We start from the raw sequence: 24,104 nt of genomic DNA, 5'->3' as shown, positions 1-24,104 counted from the left end.
AATGGGAATATTGTGGATTCACAGGGAGTCTCTGCAGAGGGGCTGAACTGAGCATCACGTAGGCACAACTGGGCAATGAACAAATGCCTGTTTATAGTCAATTTTTCCCTTTTTAACACGTGCCAAGGGATAAATTGGGGGTTTATTGGGTGTACAGATGTCCAAAATAGACATTTATGGGGTTAACAATTATTTATTGTTGGTGGGGGAAGGGAGTGCTGCCTCCAGACACACATTTCTCCTGTGAACCCCATAAAATTTCCACTTTAAATACAATTTTCATATTAAACATCCAAATACCACCTTTTATTCTCTTTTTTTTAAAAAAGTAAACCACTTCTGAAAGTGCCTCTTTTGATGTAAAATGGCATCAATTTTTATAGAATCAAAGCTCCAGCACTTGAGGAAAATCCCTTTCTGTTATTTTCTCAAAAGAATTGCACCTGAAAATTTTTAATTTTACACTGTGGCAGGTGGGGTTTGGATTTTCCAGGGTGACACGCATGGAAATAATAATGGAGACAATCCCCAGCCATAGAATTTAGATTTATAAAAACTCAAGGGCAGGGAAGAGCCCAAACAGCAGCCCCTGATGGAAAATGATGATTATTTCTGGGAACATATGGCCACGGAGGGATAAGGACTCTGCTCCTCTCTCAGTAGGTCACACCACGCCACAAAGAACACAGAAAACTCACCAGGGGCAAAACGGGTCTAGGACAGGGAAAAACTATTAGGAATTATTCACTTTGTAGGGAAAAAAAAGATGGATTTCCAGCAAGGCTTGTCGTTCAAACTACAAAAAAAATTGTGGAGTTCAAAATAATTTTGCAAAGTGGTGCTATAACCGTGGGGTTTATTTGTACTTTTGCTGTTCCTCTGCCACTACACCACAAGGAGGGATTGTCTGAGGCACAAATCTCTCCAGGGTGGCACTAAGCCAGCAGAAATTCTACCTTGCCACCCCTTTTTGTGTTCCCACCAAGGCGAGGTCTCGTTCCAAGGCAGATCCCAATCAGCAGCGCCGACACGGCACCTCTCACCCAGGGCCCACGTCAGCCGCCCCAGGGCTGAAATAACAGTTTGTTTTGGAGCTAAATGAGTTCATTTTCACTGAGCAGGTCTCGCTGGGTGCGTTTTGTGGAGCCAGACCATCAGCAGACACTTCAGCTCTCCCAGAGCTCCCCAGGGCCACGCTCAGCCCTCGGATCCCTGACCCCAAGGACTCGCTCTGCCCCTTCCATCACATCAACCTGACAGACACGAGCAGCAGCACGGGGCAGGGAAAGGAGGAGGGTCACAACTTCCTGCCCTCAAGCCCTAAAAATCATCCTGAGTGATGCCCAGCGTTTCTTTTTAGCGCTCCTTAAATCCCTTTATTCAACCAGAAACCGGATCGATCCACAAAATCGTGGGGTGCAACTTGGGTTTCCATTGGAAAACCCCAACCCTGCTGAAGAGCAGGGCTGAAAGGAAATAATTTATTCCATTTCCAAGCTCTGTTGTAACTTATCCTCCACTTTTACACCAGAGAGTGGCAGGAAATCAGCCCCGAGATCAGACACGCGAGCGCCGAATAACGAGAGCCGCGGATCGCTGACGCATAAATCAAGTTTTGGATTTACAGGGAACAAGTGTCCCACTGTAACACAGTCAGGAGGACTTTTCAGATGTTTTTATGTCAGATCTGGCCCAAAAAAAATGATCCAGTGGGAATGGGAAGGGTTGGATTCCTCCCTGCTGGCACCTCCTGTGGCTGTAGGGGTTAGACCCGAGGGCAGGCTTAGTTAAACCCTGTCCTTGGTGTTTGCATTACTCATCAGTGGATGTTGGGAATTGTTTTATCCCAGCAGTCCTAATGAGTGGATTTTGGGAATCGTTTTATCCCAGCAGTCCTAATGAGCTAAATCATTTTGGGATGGTTTGTCTCACCGAGGATTCGTTTTCAGCTCGAGAAAACACAAATCTGGTGGAAAAACTTCATCCCTCACAGAGCTGCAAGCTCAGCACTGACCACAGCCAACCAAAACCATCAAAATATCAAAATCTGTGTTTTCCTGTGCAGAGGGAACGGCACCACTGAGTTTCCACAGCAGGGAAGGAAGGCAGAGCTCTGAAATTCCGCTGGGACGAGGAGCCAGCCTGACCTCCTGACACCACCAGAGCCAGCCAGGTCCTCCCAGCTCGGTGCAAAACAGCTTTGCCACAGCAATAAAAAAGGGAAAAACCCAGCAGAGGTGGCTCTAAAGGTGTGCTAATGCTCACACCGGGATTTCCTCCCCCTCCCCACCGGGATTTCTGTGATTTGTGACAATTCCCACAGAACAAGCTCGCTGAAGCAACAGAATAATTATTTTTTATATACAGAAAATACATTTATTGTGCCAGTTCTGCCCACTGGAAGCTCCCAATACATCAGCCCAGCAGCTGGTGTGGCCTGAAAAGGAATTTTGAAGTGATTTTAAAAAATGAGCCACAGGTTGGAAAAATCCACCAGTGTGGATTCCAAATAATGGATATTCCTGCAGGGACTCCCATAATCGGTCCATTGCCAAGTAAAAATTCCCAAAACAAAGGAGAAATGAGAAAATAATTATCCAGAGAGAAAGGAATTGTCCAGGAATAGTATTTAATAATTATTAAGGAATTGGTAATATTGCAGGAAAGAGCACACACTCTGGCCACAACTGGAAACACAATTATTTATCTATGAAATAAATTTAATTTTTAATTTAATTTAATCCAAGGCTAGGCTGGATGGGGCTTGGAGCAACCAGTGCCTGCCCACGGCAGGGACTGGAATGGGATGAGCTTTAAGATCCCTTCCAACCCAAAATATCCCGTGATTTTTTGGAGAGCAGCGTTTTTTAATTAACAGGGAAGAAGAGCAGGAAGCTCTTTAGCACCGTGATTCTCTTTCACTCCCAACAAATATAATTATTCCCTTTGCTTTCACTCGGAAAACAACTTGTGAAGAGCTTCATTTCCATAAAGAGGCTCTCGGAAAAAAATAATGAAATAAATAAAAATAATGCTGACCACACTCGCAGCCTGGTGCCAAACCGCAGAGCCCCGCCTGGGAGCGGGGCAGGAATTCGGGAGCGCTTCCATCCCCCATCCAAAAACACCCGGAGAACGCTCTCCTGCGGCTGTGACCCCAAAAAAAGGGAATTTCGGGGTGTTTGGAAGGGAAGGGAGGGTTCCAAACCCCCCGCAGCAAAGGCGGGGCTGGTTCTGCTCCCGGAGCGGAGCGAGGAGTCCCAAATGCAGCCGGATTGGGAAATCCAGGGCTGAGGAAAGGGAAAATGAAGGGAAATATTCCCTTTAAGCCCGCACAGGCACGCGTTTGTTTTGCTAAGCACGTGTCAACCAGAGCGACTTCTCGACTTAAAAAAAAAAAAAAAAAAAATCGCTTTTTTTCGCTGTAACAATAGGGAAAAGAGTAGAGAAAACAATAGGGAAAACATTGGGGAAAACAATGGGAAAAAGGGGTGGAAAGGAGGGGTTTGGGGTTTAAACAGACACGGACTTACCTTTCCCGCACGGATTTTCCAGCCGTTGGTTCAGGGATTTTCCATCGCTCCCTCGGCGGCCGGAGCAGCCCGGGAGTCGGGAATGTGGGATATGGGAATTCGGGATTTGGGAATTCGGAATTTGGGGATGCGGGATATGGGAATGAGGGATATGAGAATGAGGGATATGGGAATTCGGGATTTGGGGATGCGGGATATGGGAATGAGGGATATGGGAATTCGGGATCCAAGGATGTGGGATATGAGAATGAGGGGTCCGGGAATTCGGGATGTGGGAATGTGGGATCCGGGAATGTGGGATCTGGGAATGAGAGATACGGGGATGCCGGATCGATCCAGGGATGCGGGATCCGGGAATGCTGGACCTGGGAATGCTGGAGTCGGGAATTCGGGATCCGAGAATGTGGGATCCGGGAATGCTGGACCTGGGAATGCTGGAGTCGGGAATTCGGGATCCGAGAATGTGGGATCCGGGAATGCTGGACCTGGGAATTCGAGATCCGGGAATGCAGGACCTGGGAATTCGGGCTCCGGGAATGCGGGATCCAGGGATGCCGGAGCAGGCTGGGCTCTTCTCCCTTCCAGGAGCGGCTCATGGAGCGGCTGTGCCCGCTCTGCCCGGCTGGAAAAGCGAGATTAGGATCTCCGGCGGGCAGGGAATTGTGCTGAGCTCCGGCTTTCCTTGGTGCTTCACTAAAAACGAGATGCTGCGTTATTCCGGGCTGGTGTGGACAGATCAAACAACCGGAGCGTTATCCCGCTCGTCTTTGTTCCAAAGAGGGAAAAAAAAATAAATCTATGGATAGCAAAGCATGACAGCAGCCAAGAAGGGGAGGAATCCTGCGAGCACCATCCAGGAGTGAAGCACGGACATTCCAGCCGGTGGGATTTCCTTATTCCCGTTTTCCAGCGGGGTTGATGCGGCTTTTCCCGAGTTCGGGCTCCCTGCTCCAGCCGGGAGCGTCTCCCGGCGCTGAATCACCGGCTGATCCCGGCTCAGGGTTACAGAAAGCTCAGCCCAAGCAGAACTGCTGCGAGCCCGCGGGGATTCATCTCCTGCCAGCTCCGGCGGGGTTTGTTATCTCTGCTGCTCGCAGGTTTTAATGAGGTTTATATCACACCGAAGGCACGTCTGTCTCGGCAGGCTGAGCTCAAAAAAAAAAAAAAACAAAAAAAAAAAACAACAAAAAAAACCCACCCCGGGTATTTCCAGCCCGTGACATCACATCTCAGCTCGGCTAAGTGGCTTTTAGATAACAGGAGATGCCCCCTCCCTGAGAATTCCCAGATAAAATGTTTGTACACACGGGCTCAAGTTTAACAGCGCAGCTTAATTCATTAATTAGTCATGCGGAAAAGACTCAAAACAGAAAGGATTCAAAAGAGAAAACATTCAAAAGAGAAAATATTCAAAACAGAACATATTCAAACAGGAAATATTCAAAGCAGCCTAAGCACCAATTCATGGAAGGAGCGTGAGTGTGAACTCAGGGAAGCAGGAATGTTCTTGGGAGAAGCTCCAGCAGCTCTCTCCCACTGCCCTCCCCACTCCCAGCACACAAATCAGGGGCTCCACTGGTTTTTCCTGCTCCTGTTTCCTCTTCCAGGGTGGATTCCAGCACGGAGCCTCCCTCTGAGACGCTCCTGACCTCTGGGTTTTAGTTCTGCCACGCGTTCTGTCCTCTGCATAATTCCATTTATAATCCCAAAACACCCTGAGCTGGGAGGGATGCACAAGGATCATCCAGTCCAACCCTGGCCCTGCACAGGACACCCCAAAAATCCTTCCTGAGAGCTTTGTCCAAACTTTTCTGGAGCTCTGGCAGCCTTGGGGCTGTGCCCATCCCCTGGGGAGCAGCCCCAGTGCCCCAAAACCTTCTGGAGGAAGAACCTTTTCCTAAAAGTTGCTCATAAACATTAATCACTCTCTGAAAAAGCTGCAAAATCTGATCCAAATCTGGAATTCATCACTTATTATTTACCTACATGGCATCTCAGAAATATCCATGTTTTCCTCTTAGGGAAAAGCATAAATACTTTACTTATGCTTCACTAAAGCATGAATGTTAATTTATAAATTCCTTAGGCTTTTGCATGAAAAATGCTGTAGAATTGAGTGCTGAGTCAGGGTCAAGGAGTGAATTCTTTACACCACGGTGTCCCAAAATTCAGATAAAAGGTGGGGGAGAACTTGAAAAAAATTCTGAGAGGAGACCTGGGAGAACAGGCAATGGATAAAGAGGGTTGGGAAAAGCTTTCAGGGAATAAGGGAGAAATCTCAGCGTGATTTCTGGAGCAGGGCTGGGCTGGTGCTGGACCCTGAACTGCTCGGGCAGGAGATTTGGGAGGCAGATCTGGGTGTCAGGGCTGAGTCAGGGCTGGGTGGGGAGCCCAGGAGCTGAGCAGGCACTGGGATGGAGAGCAACTGGGAATTCCCTGTAGGAAAGAAGCCAGGGCATTGCTTGGGCCAAGAATTCCAGAATCCAAAGTGGGTTGGGCTGGAAGAGACCTTCAAGCTCATCCCATCCCACCCCTTCCATATCCCAGGTTATTCCAGCCTGACCCTGGGCAGTTCCAGAGCTGCTCACCCCTCTCCCAAGGAAGGATTAATTCCTAAAATCCAATTTAATCTCCCCTCTTTCAGCTAAAGGAAATGTCTCCCTGGATTTTATCAGGTGGCAGCTGCAGAAGTGGCTGACACAGCAAATCTTCAGTGGCTCTCTACAGAGGGAGGTGGCCAAAAATAGATGGGCAGAGAAAGAAATGTGGGGATGGGAAGAGTGGGACAGACCCTGGGTGGACACCCTTCCTGACTCAGCTCAAACCACCCACCAGACCCAAAACCCTCACCTGACACGTGGGATTTAATGACACACCCTAATTATTGCCATATTTATCCCCTGAACAGATCAGAACAATCTGTCTGTGCTCCCAGAGCCTCTGAATCATCCCAACCAATCGATCCTGACAAAACAAGGAGCTTTAGAGCAGAGAAAAGGAGCAGAGAGGCTCTGGGACAGCACCAGGGAGATGAAAAGTTTGACAGAAATCAAGAAAATCCCGACCCAGAATCAGGATTAGAAGGGCTTGGGGCAGGTTACAAAAGCCTTGTGCTCCTGCAGGGGGATTAGGAGGTCAAAAAATTCTCCTTGGGTTTGGATGAATCAATTTATTCCATCAGAGCTGAACCCTCCCTGCCTGTGTGTGCATGCACAGAGGGATTCCCAACCTTTGTGTGGAACCCCATTGTCTGACTCCTAAAATCACTCATAAATCCACGTCAGTCACGGCAGAAATTGTGAAGCTTTTTAAGGTTCCCATGCAGAGGTGAGGATTAAAGGAGTAATTCATGTCAGGCATTAAAAATAATAATAATTTTTTAAAAAGGTGAGTGATTCTTTGGGAAAGATTTCTCTGATTTGGGATATTTGGGGCAGAATTACCCAGGAAGTGCTGGGGTCTTTTCTAGCCAAACTGGGAAATCCTGGAGCATCAAAATCCAGTTATTAACAGCAATTATGGACTGATTAATTTAAAATATTCCACAAAAGAATTCGTGCTCAGAGAGGGCAACTCCAGCTCTGCTGATAACAACTCCTGGGCTTGTCCTGCTGAGGGACAGGGATGGCTTTGAGGGCTGGGGCTCTGCCTTGGGGCACTCAGCAAAAATAGATTTTGGTTTTCACACCTCTGCAGACGCTCCCTAATTGGCCAGGAATGAACCCCAGCGGTGTCTCCCAGCTCAGCCCTCGGGTTCTGGGCCAGCTTTTATTCATTTCATGGCTTTTATTCATTTTATTTATGGTTCATGAATGCTCAGCTCATGGCTGAGAGAGTTGAAAGCTGATTTTTTTTTAGTACAATCAGCTGCTGGAAGGGATTCCTCAAATTCCCCATAAACACTGGGGAAAGAGCTAAACTGGGACTGTAACAATTTCACTCTGTGTTCACCAGACCCAGCCTAGTCTAGCACAAAGCTGGGCTTTATCTGTGTCTCAGATCAGTAATTCTGCTGGTAAGTATCACTTGTTATTCCTATTTATAGCTCTCCACTATCAGCATCAAATAAAAGATGAAATTTTGCTGTATCCTTTTTTTAAAAAATCTTTCTGCCAGTTTAAATCCCAAGCAATTGGTGTTCCTGGAAAAACAGTTTGGTTATTGCAGGTAATCCCTGGAGGGGGATTAATTTTTGGATTTAGACCAAGATTTTGGAGGACAAAGCACCTTTGGGTTGGTAGAAATGAGGCTGGGTGTTGGAGAAGGGTTTGGTGGATAAGAGGATGGAACCCCAGAAATCCCAAAGCTGCATCCCAAAGCTTTTCCAAATTATGACCCTCCAGGTGTCCCTTAAATCCTCCAAACCCCAGGAACTGGAATTTGTGCTGACCCCAGGAGCATCACCAAGACCCAGCAGCGCCAGCAAGAAAGAGCAAAAATAATCAACACCAAAATATTTAAATTTACATCCATCAAAATATTGACTTGGGACACTTGGAGCTCCAAAAAATTCCACCAGGTGGATTTCTCTGGGGGGAGATTCCATGGCAGCAGCCTTTGGAGATGAATCCCAAGGTTTTGGAGTTTTACAGGGAAATTTCCAACGTGGGGTTGAGGCTCCTGCGTGCCTCAACCTGGAATTAGTGACATAATTAACAACATTTAATAACCTCCAACAGGCACTCAGAGCCAGGTGGAGCAGTTTAAACACTGAATTTTCCAGTCCTGCAGAGGGAATAAAAGGAAAAATCCGTGGTCTCCAGCATCTGACTGCTTTCCCAGTAGTAAAACTGGAAACAGGTTATTAATCCCCAGGAAGAACGGGATAAACTGGGAATTCCTGTCTCCCTCTTTTCACTTCAGGCTTCCTGCTTTAAAATTCATTTGAATAGAGGGCAAAAAAATCTGATAATTATAAATTCTAATTCCATCTAGTTTAACACCCCAACCAGCAAAACCAAAAGGAATTCTGCACATCACACACATTTAGAAAATAAAATAAATATCTCCATTTTTTTCCCTATAATTAAATTCCATCAGTGATAATTCCCAAATATAATTCCTCTTGGACATCCCTGTGAGAGAAACTGGGTGATAAAACAAAACTTAACACATCTCTAGTTCAATTTATTAAAAAAAAAATTAAAAATGAATGCCTCAAATAAACAAGGAAATATTCCAGTTAAGAGTGAGGTAAAAAAGATGGGCAGGTAAAGGAAAGTTGGAGGAGAAAAATAAGAATATTTCAAGGGCAACAAAACATGGAGAAACAATTCCAGAAGATGTGGGAATGAGGAAATGTTCAAGGATGGGGTTGGAGCTTTTGAGGTGTGTGGTCTGTTTGAACAACACCCCACGATTTCTAAACTCCAAATTAATGTGCCCAAGGAGAACAAGGTTTCAGCCAGCCACTCTCAGGGTGATTTTCCTGCTCTGCCAGGCTTTGCTGGGCCAGGAAGAAAATTCCAGAGGCAGGGAGTGAGTGCAGAAACTCCAGCTGTGAGATTTTTTTGCTGGATGGGAAATGCTCCACAGAAGGAGCAGCAGCAGCTGAGAAAAGCATGGAATAAAGAATAAAAAAAAATTAAAATAAAATAAAAATAAATAATAAAAAGAAGATAATTAGTGGTGTAAAAAAGGGGTTAATTTTTCCCCACAATCTTTTTTTTTTTTTTTTTAGCCAAAGAAGGGAGATAAATGACAGGAATGAAAGTTTGCCTCTGATTATCTGCCAGGAGCAGCAGGACTTGAATTCCTGGAGTGAAAACCAAGCAGGAGCCTCAGGAGAGGTGGGGTTGGAGGCTCTGTGGAATTTCTGGTGGAAAATTGGGAATGAAGCCAATGGTTCTGTATTCCAGTCACCAATGCAAACACCAGCAAGTTCCCAAGGAGGTTTGGACAACTTTGGAGGATTTCTTGCTGTTTTTCCTCTTCCCACCTGGAACTGAAGTACTCCAGCAAGAAAATTCATTTAGCTGTGGATGTTCCATCCCTGGGAGTATCCCAGGCAGGGCTGGACAGGGCTTGGAGCAGCCTGGGACAGTGGGAAGTGTCCCTGCCCATGGGATCAGCTTTAACTTCCACCCCAAACCATCCTAGGATGCTGTGAAAATAAAATAAATTTCTCTGTTTGTTCCCTATAATTAAATTCCATCAATGATGATTTATTTTAAGCTTAATTGAAGAAAAAAATAAATTAAATAAACAAAAAAAGAGGAAAATCCATTGGGAAATCCTTTGCACATCTTTAGAGTTAAGATGTGAATGGTACAAACTGCCACCTGTGCTCTTCCAACATTCCCCAAACCCAAAAAAACCTCCCTTGATGATGATGATGTCAGCTGCCTTTGAAAACCCACAGATTTATTATTTCCTTTGGGAAAAAAAAAATGCACTTTGTTCTTCCTAGCAGATCATTCCCACCCTCTGCCAAAAGGAGTTGCTCTGGGAAGGAGCCAAGGAGACAAAGTGGGGGACCCTGAGCACAGATTTCATGGGCTGGGGCAGAAAATCCTCTTGCAGTTTTGGATTTGCTGCGAGTTCATGAGAAAGCTCAGAGAGAGCTCTCATTAAGAGGTGTCACTCCAAGGTCCCATCTTTGTTCCCTTCATTTTTCCTTTCAGCTGCTCTCAACGTGTCTGAAAAGGGATCTGTCCTGGTTTGGAGGGCAGGTGTCTGCTGAGAAAGGCAGGAGTTTCTCTAAATGGAGAATGTAAACCCCCTCCCTCCAAATTATTGTAATTTTGAAATCAAGGGGCTCTCAGGCAAAGATATGGGAATAGGAATAACAGTTCTTTACTAGGGAAATTAAAATAGAAATACAGCACTACAAAGAACAAACCCCAAACCCTGACACAGTCAGAGTACAACCTGACACCCGTCAGGCAGGGTGTTGGCAGCAGTCCCATTCCATGGTGGCTGCATCCTCCTGCAGTGACAGATGTGGCTCAGCTGGAGCAGTGCTCCTGTACAAGGTGCAGTTCCCTCCCAAGGCCCAGGGATGATGTGGAAGGGTCTGGTTTTCCTCTGGGATCCAGTGGAAAAGGCTGCTCTGATGTTCCAAATCTCAGATTTTATCAGGGTAGGAAATGTTTGGCTCCTCCCCTGGCTGGAGCATCTCCCCATGGGATGATGGAATTTTATCAGCCATGCCCTGGGACTCAGTGGCCATGAACAGGAGAGATCTCCTGGAGGGAGGATGGGTTGTGAAAAGATAAAGATCCCTGCCCAGCTGGTTTAACAGCTGGCCCATTAACAGGAGATATCCCACAGAGATCAGGATCCCTGCCCCAGCTGGTTTATAAACCATGGCCATGAACAGGAGATATCCCATGAGATAAAGAACACTGCCCCAGCTGGTTTATAAACCATGGCCATGAACAGGAGATATCCCATGAGATAAAGAACACTGCCCCAGCTGGTTTATAAACCATGGCCATGAACAGGAGATATCCCATGGAGATAAAGAACACTGCCCCAGCTGGTTTATAAACCATGGCCATGAACAGGAGATATCCCATGAGATAAAGAACACTGCCCCAGCTGGTTTATAAACCATGGCCATGAACAGGAGATATCCCATGAGATAAAGAACACTGCCCCAGCTGGTTTCAATGGATGCCCATTAGCAGAATATCTCCCACAGAGATCAGGATCACTGCCCCACCCTAAGCAGATGGTGACAGAACAGACACCTTTTATCACACCCTGTATTGTAACCCAAGACAGGATCTTTATGAGAGAGATGTTGTCCACCGAAATCCAGGCTTGCCCTGCAGAGGATTTGCTAAAGTGCTGCTTTCCCATTTTTTCCCCCTCGGAATGCGCAGATATCTTAAAAAAATTCCAAATGTGCTTTTGCGGTTCTTGCTGGAGTATCAGAAATTCAGAGTTAATTTTTTTTCAGATCTTCACTACAAATCTCAAATGGTGGATGTAATTTATTGCTTCCTTGGAAGTGGAAACCTGTGGGAGTTAAACCACTTTTTGCACTTTTTTCCTGCTGCTAATTTTTGGCACATTCTCAAGCTCATTACCTGCCACTTGAATGATTCTGTTCCTAAAATAGCACAGTGGAAACTCATTTTCTCAGTACGATTTTCATCACAGAAAATTTTTTATCACCAAGATGACTTTGTTCCATGGAAAACTGAATGGATAAAAAGTAAATTCCCTGTTCATTAATGCTCTGCAAACAGCAGAAACTCCAGGTCAGGAATGGGAGATCCAAGGATTTTAATCAGGAATGGGAATGAGCTGAAGCTCCCCAGGTGTGCTTATTAATTAATTTATTTATTTATTAATACTTATTTATATTATTTATTTATTTATTAATAAATAAATAAAACACATCTGTTTGACTCACGGATTTAGGAATAAAATAAAAAATAAATAAATAAAACATGTCTGACTCAACGAAAATTTGCTGTATCCTTTTTTTTAAAAAGCCTTCTGCTGGTTTTAATCCCATTTAAACCTTTGCTGAAGTAAAGAGCACCAAGCTTTTGGTGTTTCTGGAAAAAACAGGGCAGGAAAAAGAGAGAAAGGGGCTCAGCCAGAAGAGGAGGAAAAACATCCGAGGTTTTGGGGTTTTGGGAGTGTCCCAGGTCAGGTTGCTTCAGCAAAGGTTTAAATGGGATTAAAATTGACAGAAGGCTTTAAAAAAAAAGGATACAGCAAATTTCTGTTGAGTCAGACATGTTTTGTTTATTTTTTATTTATTTTAGCCCTAAATCCATGATGTGGGAGGATGTGGGTGTCCCCTGGGAAGCAGGACAGGGAGGTGAAGCAGGGAAAAGCAGGAGGAGGAGTGTGAGGCTGAAGGAACTGGGGAGGGTCAGGATCACCAGAGCTTTCCTCCCTTCCCAGTGGATCTGTTCCAGTTGCCAACTGGACTCAGCTGGGTTGAATCCCAATTTAAAACCGTGCTGGGAACATGGAATGGTTTGGGTTGGAAGGGAGCTGAAAATTCATCCCATTCCACCCTGCTATGGCAGGGACATTTCCACCACCCCGGGTTCCTCCAAGCCCCGTCCAGCCTGGCCTGGGACACTCCTTGGTCTTGGGTTACAATACAGGATGTGACCAAAAATATCTGTTCTGTCACCGTCTGTTGAGGGTGGGGCAGTGATCCTGATCTCTGTGGGAGATATTCTGCTAATGGGCATCCATTGAAACCAGCTGGGGCAGTGTTCTTTATCTCATGGGATATCTCCTGTTCATGGCCATGGTTTATAAACCAGCTGGGGCAGTGTTCTTTATCTCATGGGATATCTCCTGTTCATGGCCATGGTTTATAAACCAGCTGGGGCAGTGTTCTTTATCTCATGGGATATCTCCTGTTCATGGCCATGCTTTATAAACCAGCTGGGGCAGTGTTCTTTATCTTTTCACAACCCATCCTTCCTCCAGCCAGTCATTTTCTGCTCATGGCCATTGAGTCCCACTGTGGGACTGATAAAATTACTGCATCCCATTGGGAGTTGCTCCAGCCAGGGGGAAGAGCCCAACATTTCTTACCAAGATAAAAACAGAGGTTTTGGGACACTAAGGGAGCCCCTTTCTCCACTGGACTCCAGAGGAAAACCGGATTTCTCCACATCCCCACTGGAGCTCCGGAGGGAAACTGCACCTTGTACAGGAGCACTGCTCCAGCTGAGCCACATCTGTCACTGCAGGAGGATGCAGCCACCATGGGATGGGACTGCTGCCAACACCCTGCCTGACGGGTGTCAGGTTGTACTCTGACTGTGTCAGGGTTTGGGGTTTGTTCTTTGTAGTGCTGTATTTCTATTTTAATTTCCCTAGTAAAGAACTGTTATTCCCATTCCCATATCTTTGCCTGAAAGCCCCTTGATTCCAAAATGATAATAATTTGGAGGGAGGGGGTTTACATTCTCCATTTCAGAGAGAAGCTCCTGCTTTTCTCAGCAGACACCTGTCCTCCAAACCAGGACACTCCCAAAACCCCAAAACCCAACTTTCAGAGCACCTTTACAAGCATCAGCAGTCCCAGCTCCTTTTTTTCAGGAGTGCAGGGCACTCCAAGCAGTGTTTGGGAGTTCCAACTTGTTTTTCCAACACATTAGTGAATAATTTATCTTGTTAATCTGAAGAGATCACTGCCTTAAAGATTGATGGCAGAAACTGGAGGGGGGAAGGGGGAACATGAAACAAAATGCCTTCCAGAGCAATTTGCTCATGCAAAAAGATTTATGGGTGATATTATATTAGGATTTATTGAAGTATTCCTGGAGATTTAGGAATCAATCCTGTTTTCCTGGGCCTCAGTTGGAGGGGCATTTTAAGAGACATTGCTCACACTTACAGTACCTGCAAATCAAAAATCCTTCCCTCAGCCTGAGCTGATTTATAGGTGAAGGTTTTGGAGAGTGTTGAAAATCCTTTATTGCAAAAATACCCTGGAAATTGCCAATGAAATGCAAAATTTAGGCTCTGACCAAACCACATTTCTTCAAAGGCAGACCTTGTGCAAAGCTGGTCTTAACTAAACACAAACTTCCCATGGCAAGGAATCCCATGGGGAAGATATTCCACCCCACCTCCAGGTGTTTGATCCCCAAACGTGCAAACAGAAATGAAATTTTCATTCCCATGGATTTTTTGAGCTCATCCCTTCAGGATCCAGCCTGGATTTCACACTGAGAGGGAGGGCAGAGGTGGTGTCACCATCCAGAGTGAAACCAGGAGTTTTGGCTCTGCCATCCCAAAAAAACAGATCCCAAACTGGAGGGAAAAGCTGCTTGGAAGCACAAAGGATTAACACCAATATATATTGGTCCAGAATATTAATAAATACTAACCAATTATATTAATAAATATTAACCAATATTAATAAACACAGAAATATATTTAATATATCTGATTTTCACCTCAGAAATTTCTCAACAGCCAGCAGTGGATCTCACTTCCCTGGAATGAAAAATGCCACTTCCCCCTCCCCAAAATCCCTTTTCCTCTACACTTGTGGAGCAGAGCCCAGCCCTGATTTCCCCCAAGCCCCTCTCATCATTTCCAGCCTCTCCAATCTCATTTTCAGTCCCTGGACCCAGCATGAATAACCCCATTGTTGCCCCTATCAGTGCCCAACGCTAGGGTTACAGCACTTTGGGAAATCAGCAGCTTTGGGGGGGTTTAAAGGCATCTCAGGATAGAAATAAATCTGGGGGAAATTAGTGAATGTCTAATTAGAACTGAAAATATGGATTTGCAGGAGGAAAAGCACAATTTTCTGAGCAGGCTGACATCCACCCCTGGGGATCATCCCAGGGCTTCCCCAGCACATGGAATTGAAAAAAAAAATTAAAAAAATAATGCAAATTCAAATGAATTGCCTTCTTGATGTTTTTTACTGGATTTTAGGGTGAAACTCATGGATTTGGGACAATCAGAGGCAGGAGCACAAGCCAGGCAGGATTTTTTCACGTGAGACAAATTGCTGTGGGTTTGAAGGGTTCCCCAGCACAGCCAGGCATGGATGGGAACTGAAAAAAAATTTAAAAATAAAAATAAAGTAAAAATAAAAATAAAAGTAAAAATAAAAATAAAAATAAAAATAATTTTAAAATAAAAATAAAAATAAATTTAAAGAAAATCATCGCCCTCTTGGTGTTTTTTACTGGATTTTGGGGGGGAACTCGTGGATTTTGGGACAGTCAGAGGCAGGAGCACAAAGCCAGGCAGGATTTTTTCACGTGACACAAATTGCTGTGGGTTTGTTTGCTGGAATTTCGTGTTGTCCCCTCTGAGCCAGGCAGGATCAGTCAGTGCTGGAACCTCTCCAAAATCTGCTCAGAGCAATAAATCAACTCGAGCAATAAAACCAGAAGGATTCATGGAAATTAGGATTTTTTTTTTTATTCTCTCTGGGCAACATTTCCAATTTTGCCCCTGATTTACAGACTGTGGAAAGGTGGATTTGTGTTTTGGGGGATTTTTAAGGTTACTGTGAAATAGAAACTGCAGCAGCCTCAAAATTCAGTCCTGTTTGTTGTTGAAAGTGAGGAGAATTTTACTCACCCCCTCCTTTAATTCACAAAGGACATTTTGGGATTTTAACGTCCCAGAATTCAAAACACATCCAGTTTATCGGAACCCCTGGCTCAATTATCTTTTAACATAAAATATCTAATTTTTATTTAATTATTAAAAATGATTATTTGGTTATTATGAAATTATTTATATTTATTAAAAATTTATTACTTTTAAAATTACTTTTTCATTTAACCCCTGGCTTAAATATCTTTTAACATTAAAAAGTTAATTATAATAATTAATTTTTTATTATTATAAATGATTATATAGTCATTATTCAATCATTTTTATTTATGAAAAAATTATTACTTTTTAAAATAATTTTTAATTTAACCCTTGGCTTAATTATCTTTTAACATTATTTTAAAATAAGTGTTTTTTAAAGTGTTTTAAAGTTTAAAGTGTTTTTAAAAATAATTGTTTTTAATTTTAAACATTATTGTGTATTTTAAACATTATTATTTATTTTATCTTTATTTTTTAATCATTATTATTAATTTTAACTCAATTTATATATGATTTGTATGCTATACTTATATATTATTATCTATTTTATACCCACTATAGTTATTTTATGTTCTTAGATATAAAAGAAATATTTTATTTATCTACTTGTTTAAATATTGTATATCATACATTATTAGCATTTAATCACTATTCTTGACGTTTTTAACACTGTTAATATTTATAACATAAAATTACATTTATTAATTGTTAATTAAACCAGGTTAATTGCCTTCTAATACATTCTTGATGAATGTTTTTAACACTGTTAATGTTTGTAACATAAAATTACATTTATTAATTGTTAATTAAACCAGGTTAATTGCTTTCTAATCTATCCCTTCTGAGACACAAATATTAATTTAGAGAGAGCAAATATAAACAGAATTTCATAGTGCAGCTGCAGGAGAAGAATTAAAATGACCCCAGCATCCCAACCACTCATTTTAAGGTTTTTTTCCACAAAATCTTTATGATTTTTTAGCTTTTCCAGAGGTCCAATTTCTGCTAAATCCTTGGGAGTTTCAGGGATTTCAAAAGATGGATCTGGACATCAGGAGAAGATAAAATTTGGTGTTGTTAGGTGTGGTGAAATCAGGTTAAATAACCAAAAATCCCTAAAAAAATTCCATTAAAAAGGCACAAAATAACACCAGGATGTAGGAAAAAACAAATGGCATTTTTTAAAAAATTCAATTTTCATTAATTATTTTACCTGCAGAGGCACTTGCTGGTGAAAAACCATGCAAATAAAACAAAAATCGAATTTTTTTTCCACTCCAAAGTGGTTTCCTTTCCAACCCTCCCAGTTTATTTTCTGAAGTTTTGGGTTTTTTATTTTTATTTTTTTTTTTGGCAGATGGATCCTTTTGCTCCTCTTTGTGAGGGAGAAGGAAACCTGAGAGTTTTCAGCCTGAGGCCCCACATTAATTCTTCTCTTTTGGAGAGATTTTGGCCAGGGAAAAAAGCAGATAAAGGCCACGTGTCCTTGTTGGATAAATGGGTGGGATTTGGGAAACAGAGCCCAGGAATCCTAAAAGGAGCCTGGAAAGAGCCTTAAAAGGGCCTGGAAAAAAGTCTGAAAAGAGCTTAAAAAGAACTTTAAAATGGTCTGAAAAGAGGCTGAAAAGGAGCTGGAAAAGGCGTAAAAAAACCTGGAAAATGGCCTGGAAAAGAGGCTGAAAAGGGCAAAAAATGGCATAAAAATGGCATAAAAATGGCATTAAAAGTACATAAAAAGGGCATAAAAAACCTGGAAAAGGGCCTGGAAAACAGGCTGAAAAGGGCATAAAAAGATGCTGAACAGGGCATAAAAATACGCTGAAAAGAGTTTGAAAAGAACTTAAAAAGAGTGTGGAAAGACCCTAAAAAGAGCTTGAAAAGACTCTAGAAAGGGTCTGAAAAAGAGCTTGAAAAGAGCTTTAAAGTAACCTGGAAAGAGCCTTAAAAGGGCCTAGAAAGGGCTTTAAGAGAGTCTGAAAAGAGCTTAAAAAGAACTTTAAAATGGTCTGAAAAGAGGCTGAAAAGAGCCTCGGAAGAGGCAGAAAAGGTCTTAAAAAGGGCATAAAAAGGACATTAAAAAGGGCATACAAAGGACATAAAAAGGGCATAAAAACAGCTTAAAAAGAGCCTGGAAAGAGCCTGGAAAGACCCTAAAAAGGGCTTAAAAAGAGTCTAGAAAGGGGCTGAACAAGAGCTTGGAAAGAGCTTAAAAAGAGCCTGAAAAGAGCTGGAAAGAGCCTTAAAAGGGCATAAAAAAGACATAAAAAGAACATTAAAAAACCTGGAAAACGGCCTGGAAAGAGGCTGAAAAGGGCATAAAAAGGGCATTAAAACGACATTAAAAGGGCATAAAAAGGACATAAAAAGGGCATAAAAAGATGCTGAAAAGAGTTTAAAAAGAGCCTGGAAAGACCCTAAAAAGGGCTTGAAAAAAGCTTGAAAAGGACATAAAAGAACCTTAAAAGAGCACAGAAAGAGACTGGAAAGAGGCTAAAAAGGGTCTAGAAAAAGCCTAAAAAGAGTCTTAAAAATTCCTTTAAAAGGGCTGAAAAGGGCATAAAAAGTACATAAAAAGGACATAAAAAACCTGGAAAAGGACCTGGAAAACAGGCTGAAAAGGGCATAAAATATGCTGAAAAGAGCTTAAAAAGAGCCTGGAAAGAGCCTTAAAAGGGCCTAGAAAGGGCTTTAAAATAGTCTGAAAAGAGCTTAAAAAGAAATTTAAAATTACCTGAAAAGAGTCTTTAAAGAGCCTGGAAAGAGGCTGAAAAGGGCATAAAAAGGGCATAAAAAGAGCTTAAAAAGAGCCTGGAAAGACCCTAAAAAGGGCTTGAAAAGAGTCTAGAAAGGGGCTGAAAAGAGCTTGAAAAGATCTTTAAAAGAGCCTGAAAAGAGCCTTAAAAGAGCTTTAAAAAGACATAAAAAGGACATAAAAAGAACATTTAAAAACCTGGAAAAGGGCCTGGAAAGAGGCTGAAAAGGGCATTAAAAGGACATAAAAAGAGCTTTAAAAGAGCTTAAAAAGAGCCTGGAAAGACCCTAAAAAGAGCTTGAGAAGAGTCTAGAAAGGGCCTGAAAAAGAGCTTGAAAAGAGCTTAAAAAGAACTCAGATCCCAAATTGGGGTTTGCAAACCCAGATCTGAAATTGGGGTGTGCAAATTCAGATCCCAAACTGGGACCTGCAATCCCAGACCCCAAACTGGGATAGCAAACATTCCAAAAATATTGCTGGGATACAGCAAAGAAGATAAAATTTAAATTATGCTGAAGTCAGGGCAGAATTTAATTTAAATTAAGATTTAACCACGCAATATTTGTTACCAGAAATCTTCTCCACTAGAAAAAGATTTGAATATTTTTTATTAAAAGTGCCATTTCAGGAGAGGATTGAAAGCAGTTACACAGCAATAAGAAAACATCCAAACACTGAATAATGAAGATTTTATCAGGATTTAAGTTTTAAAAATAAACCTTCTCTAGGCTGTTCAGTGCAAGGTAAATAAAAATCATTATTACACACATGTTTATAGCATAAAAAATACATTTATCTGCACAAATGGATGGGTTTGCCATTATTCCTGAATTATTTTCAGGTTCAAACATTTATGGATTTACAGAAATGTCATTCCCAAAGTTTCAGGGTGAATATGTTTAAATTACAACATCTGTGAACACAAACTGAGATAAAAACATCACTGAAAATTGATTTTATAAAATGAAAATTGGAACATATTTAAATTGCATCTGTGACCCCAAATTGACATAAAGGCACCACTGAAAATTGGTTTTATCAAATGAAAAGCTGAATATATTTAAATTAAAGCATCTGTAATTTAAATGACAACATCTGTATCTAAATTGCAACATCTGAACTCAAAATGAGATTAAAAAAATAAAAAACAACTTGTTTTATCAAATGAAAAGCTGAATATATTTAAATTACAACATCTGTAATTTAAATTACAAATCTATATCCAAATTACAATAAATCCAAATTGACATAACGCAAATTGACATAAAGACATCACTGAAAATGGGTTTTATCAAATGAAAAGCTGAATATATTTAAATTACAACATCTGTAATTTAAATTACAAACTGTATTTAAATGACAACATCTGAACCCTAACTGACATAAAGGCATCACTGAAAATTGCTTTTACCAAACCCAACAATACTTTTTAAAGTTTTTCAGACAGAGATCTGAAGAGAAATGCAGCTGATACCTGAAAATATTCAATATAAAAATTCTGCCATAAGTTAAGGTCAGATTTCTGTACAAAATATGTCAAAAATAAGGTGATTTTTAATGCTTTTTTCTCTGCTCTCAGCACACTTTTCCTACAAAATCAGCATTTAACATCAATTCCAAGCAGGGTTTTCCATTAAAAAAAAGATGAAGCAAAGGGAAAAGTTTATTTTCCCTCTTAAATTTCATATTTCTTCCACCAAGTGCCTCTTTGTGCCTTGCATTAAATTTGCATATTCAATTCCTCATTAAAAATAATCCCAAATTTGCAATTACAAAGCGATTGGTGCATCCAAACAATTACAACTCATCCTTAATATTCCCCACCCTTGGAATTCTCTGATTTCAAAAAATAAAATCCAAGATCAAATCCTTTCACACTGCATCCCTGAATCTTCAGTTGATTTCTTTATTGGGGTTTATCCCAACCAATTCTTTCCCAAAAGCAGAGACATTTTATGAGGTTTAAAATCTTAATTTCAAAATTTCTTCACTTTCCAGTGAGGAGGAATAAAATAAAAAAATCATTCAACCAACAAAATAACCAGATTTTTCCCTCCTGAAATGTCTTTTTTTTTGTTGTTGTTGCAGCAAATTCCCTCTGCCCCTCAGTTTTTATGGGCAAAAGCTCTGGAATGGCATTTCCAACGTAAAACCCCTCAGTACTGAGATTATTGTGAATTATTGACACTAAGACCACAGAGCAATTGGAGACCTCGCTGAGATTGCAATAATTATTCCCAGAAATTGAATTCAGGAGCAAGTGAACCTAGGAGAAATTGAATTTTAGGAGGAAAAAAAACAAACAATGAAGGCAATTATTGGATCATCAAAGAATCTTGGAATTATTTGGGTTGGGAAGGAGCTTAAAGCTCATCCAGCTCCTGCCGGGACACCTCCCATTATCCCAGGTTATTCCAGCCTGGCCTTGGACATTCCAGGGATCCAGGGGCAGCCACAGCTTCTCTGGGAATTCCAGCCCAGCCAGGAATTCCCAATAACCAATATCCCAATATCCCAATAACCCAATATCCCAATTTCCAATACCCCAATTTCCAATACCCCAATATCCCAATTTCTAATACCCCAATACCCCAATATCCCAGTTCCCAATTCCCACTATCCCAATTCCCAATATCCCAATACCCATCCCTGCCCTCTGGCAGTGGAGCCATTCCCTGTGTCCTGTCCCTCCATCCCTTGTCCCCAGCTCTCCTTGAGCCCCTTCAGGCCCTGGAATGTTCTGGAAGCTCTCCCTGGATCCTTCCCCTCTCCAGGGAACATTCCCAGCTCTCCCAGCCTGGCTCTAGAGCAAAATTCCAGCCCTGCTGGATGGCACAACCTTGGCCATGAGAATCCAGATCTTGGAAAACCTTGGCTCAGACATCAAGAGACTTTTTCCTTTCTTGTCTTTTTTTTTTTTCCTTTCTCCCCTTCCCTTCCCTTCCCTTCCCTTCCCTTCCCTTCCCTTCCCTTCCCTTCCCTTCCCTTCCCTTCCCTTCCCTTCCCTTCCCTTCCCTTCCCTTCCCTTCCCTTCCCTTCCCTTCCCTTCCCTTCCCTTCCCTTCCCTTCCCTTCCCTTCCCTTCCCTTCCCTTCCCTTCCCTTCCCTTCCTTCCCTTCCCTTCCCTTCCCCTCCCCTTTATTTCCCCTTTATTTCTCCTTTCCCCTTTCCCTTTTCCCTAGGAAAAATCTCTTCCATCCAAATTGATTTTGTAGCTGCACAATCGCCCATCCAGAAGCCACAGACAAAATTCAGGCACCTTTTTGGTTTTTTTTTGCATTCTAAAAATATTGTGGAGGAAATTTTGGAATGTCAACAAGCCTGGAAATACTTCAAAATGTTTTTTTACAACTAAATATAATTAGTGACATAAAACAGCAAATAATTAAGACAATATTGATGTAAAAGAAGCCAAATTTCAAGTTTCAAATCTGTTTTTTGAGTCAGGCTAAGTGATCCATCCTTCCTAAAACATCCCTCAGGAAAATAATATTTCTGGGAAAAACCTCTGCAAAGCAATTGTGAATCTCTTATTTACTCCACTTGGAATTTTTAGGAAAATGAAGCTGCTTTAGGAAAATGAAGCTTATTTTTAGGAAAATAGCTGTGATTTCAAAGCCGTGATATCCCAACATCACAAATTTGATACTTTTGTGATATTCTGAGGTGAGACTCAATTGCAAGGAAATAATCCCTTAGGTTTGGAAGATCAGGAATTCTGCTCTGGGTGCTCCAACAGGATTTTCAGGAATTCTACACTTCCCACAGCTTTAAAATGGGAGGAGGAGGAAATGTTATACAGAAAGAAAATATTTAATTTTCTATTACTGCCAGGGGAAATGAGAGCTGGGATCAAGCAGAAAAAAACCCCAACCTCTCTGAAAACCAGAGGTGTTCTCCATGAAATCAAGATAAACTCAACAAATTCTGCTAAGATAAGAAACTGTGTTGTTTCTGCACATAAAACATTTAAATCCAGTTTCCACCTTCCCACATCACCCATCCAAAGCTCCTTTTGATTGTGGTTGCCACAGCTCTGTCCGAAAAACCACGGAAATGTGCATTTTCCTCAGAAAACAGGGGATTAAAACGTGAGTCCACCCCACTGGGGTGGATTTGGTGGGGTTTTCCAACACTGACAGGGAAGGATTCCCACTGGAACACCCACGGAGTTCAGGACGCGCCTTTGCGCCGCGATGGAGGAGCGCCAGTGATGGAGGAGCACCAGCGACTGCTCCTTGGAGCTGCTGGAGGCTTGGGGACAGTGCCAGCAGCTCTGTCCGAGCCAGCCGGGTCAGCACAGTGCCACTGTCACCGCTGCCACCAGCAGGGCCAGGCTGGGCAGAGCCCGGCCGCCCCCGGCCGTCCTGCGCGCCTGCAGCACAGCAAACACCGCGTTGGTGGCGTTGGTGGGGAGCTCCACGTTGCAGATCATGCCTTCACAGCAGGAAACACACTCCTGGGGAGAAAAGGGAATTAATTAACTCACGGTGATTAATTCAGTGATTAATTCACAGCACTGTCACACTGGACACTGCCAGCACAGCAAACACCGCGTTGGTGGCGTTGGTGGGGAGCTCCACGTTGCAGATCATGCCTTCACAGCAGGAAACACACTCCTGGGTGGAGAAAAGCACAATTAATTAACTCAGGGTGATTAATTCAGTCATTAATTCACAGCACTGTCACACTGGACACTGCCAGCACAGCAAACACCGCGTTGGTGGTGTTGGTGGGGAGGTCCACATTGCAGATCATGCCTTCACAGCAGGAAACACACTCCTGGGTGGAGAAAAGCACAATTAATTAACTCAGGGTCATTAATGAACTCAGGGTGATTAATTCACACCAGCATTACACTGGGCACTGCCCAGCTGCCCCCAGCCATCCTGCATGGCCGCAGCACAGCAAACACTGCACTGGTGGGGATCTGCAGATTGCAGATCATGCCTTCACAGCAGGAAACACACTCCTGGGGGAGAAAGGGAATTAATGAACTCAGGATGATTAATGAACTCAGGGTGATTAATTCACACCAGCATTGCACTGGGCACTGCCCGGCTGCCCTGGCCGTCCTGTGTGCCTGGAGGACAGCAAGGCAGGATTAAGGCAGGAGTAGGGCAGGAATAAGGCAGAAGTAAGGCAGGAGCAGGACAGGAATAAGGCAGAAGTAAGGCAGGAGCAGAGCAGGAACAAACCAGGATTAAGACAGGAGTAAGCGAGGAGTAAACCAGGAATAAACCAGGATCAAGACAGGAGTAAAGCAGGACCAAGCAAGGATTAAGCCAGTAGTAAACCAGGAGTAAAGCAGGAGCAGAGCAGGAATAAACCAGGATTAAGGCAGGAGTAAGCCAGGAGTAAAGTAGGAGCAAGCCAGGAGTAAGACAGGAATAAACCAGGAGTAAGACAGGAATAAACCAGGAGTAAGACAGGAGTAAATCAGGCGCACATTCCCACTGATCTCATCCTGCACCGCACTCACCGTGTGACCGCTGTCCCCGTGGCGGTGGCAGTCCGCCTGGCGACACTCCTTGCCCGTGGCATAAACCAGGAGTAAGGCAGGAGTAAACCAGGAGTAAACCAGGAGTAAGGCAGGAGTAAACCACGAGTAAACCAGGAGTAAGGCAGTAATAAACCAGGCACACATTCCCACTGATCCCATCCCAGCCCGTGCTCACCGTGTGACCGCTGTCCCCGTGGCGGTGGCAGCCCGCCCGGTGACACTCCTTGCCCGTGGCGTAAACCAGGAGTAAGGCAGGA

The 24,104-nt window shown here is 42.8% G+C and overlaps 1 protein-coding gene across 1 annotated transcript in view; it reads right to left on the bottom strand.

Moving 5' to 3' along the window:
- Positions 1-21,950: 21,950 nt before the first annotated feature.
- LYPD6B (LY6/PLAUR domain containing 6B) overlaps positions 21,951-24,104 on the bottom strand; it is a 39,018-nt gene continuing 36,864 nt past the window's right edge. The window contains exon 6 of the mRNA XM_033064982.1: positions 21,951-22,803. Within this exon, the coding sequence (XP_032920873.1) occupies positions 22,639-22,803 (165 nt within the window). The 3' untranslated portion in view covers positions 21,951-22,638. The remainder of the gene's footprint in view (positions 22,804-24,104) is intronic.

This window comes from Catharus ustulatus, chromosome 7 (assembly GCF_009819885.2).
Source record: "Catharus ustulatus isolate bCatUst1 chromosome 7, bCatUst1.pri.v2, whole genome shotgun sequence".
Lineage (NCBI taxonomy): Eukaryota > Metazoa > Chordata > Aves > Passeriformes > Turdidae > Catharus > Catharus ustulatus.
The sequence above is the reverse complement of the archived record's forward strand: the minus strand, read 5'-3'. Positions and strand labels throughout refer to the sequence as shown.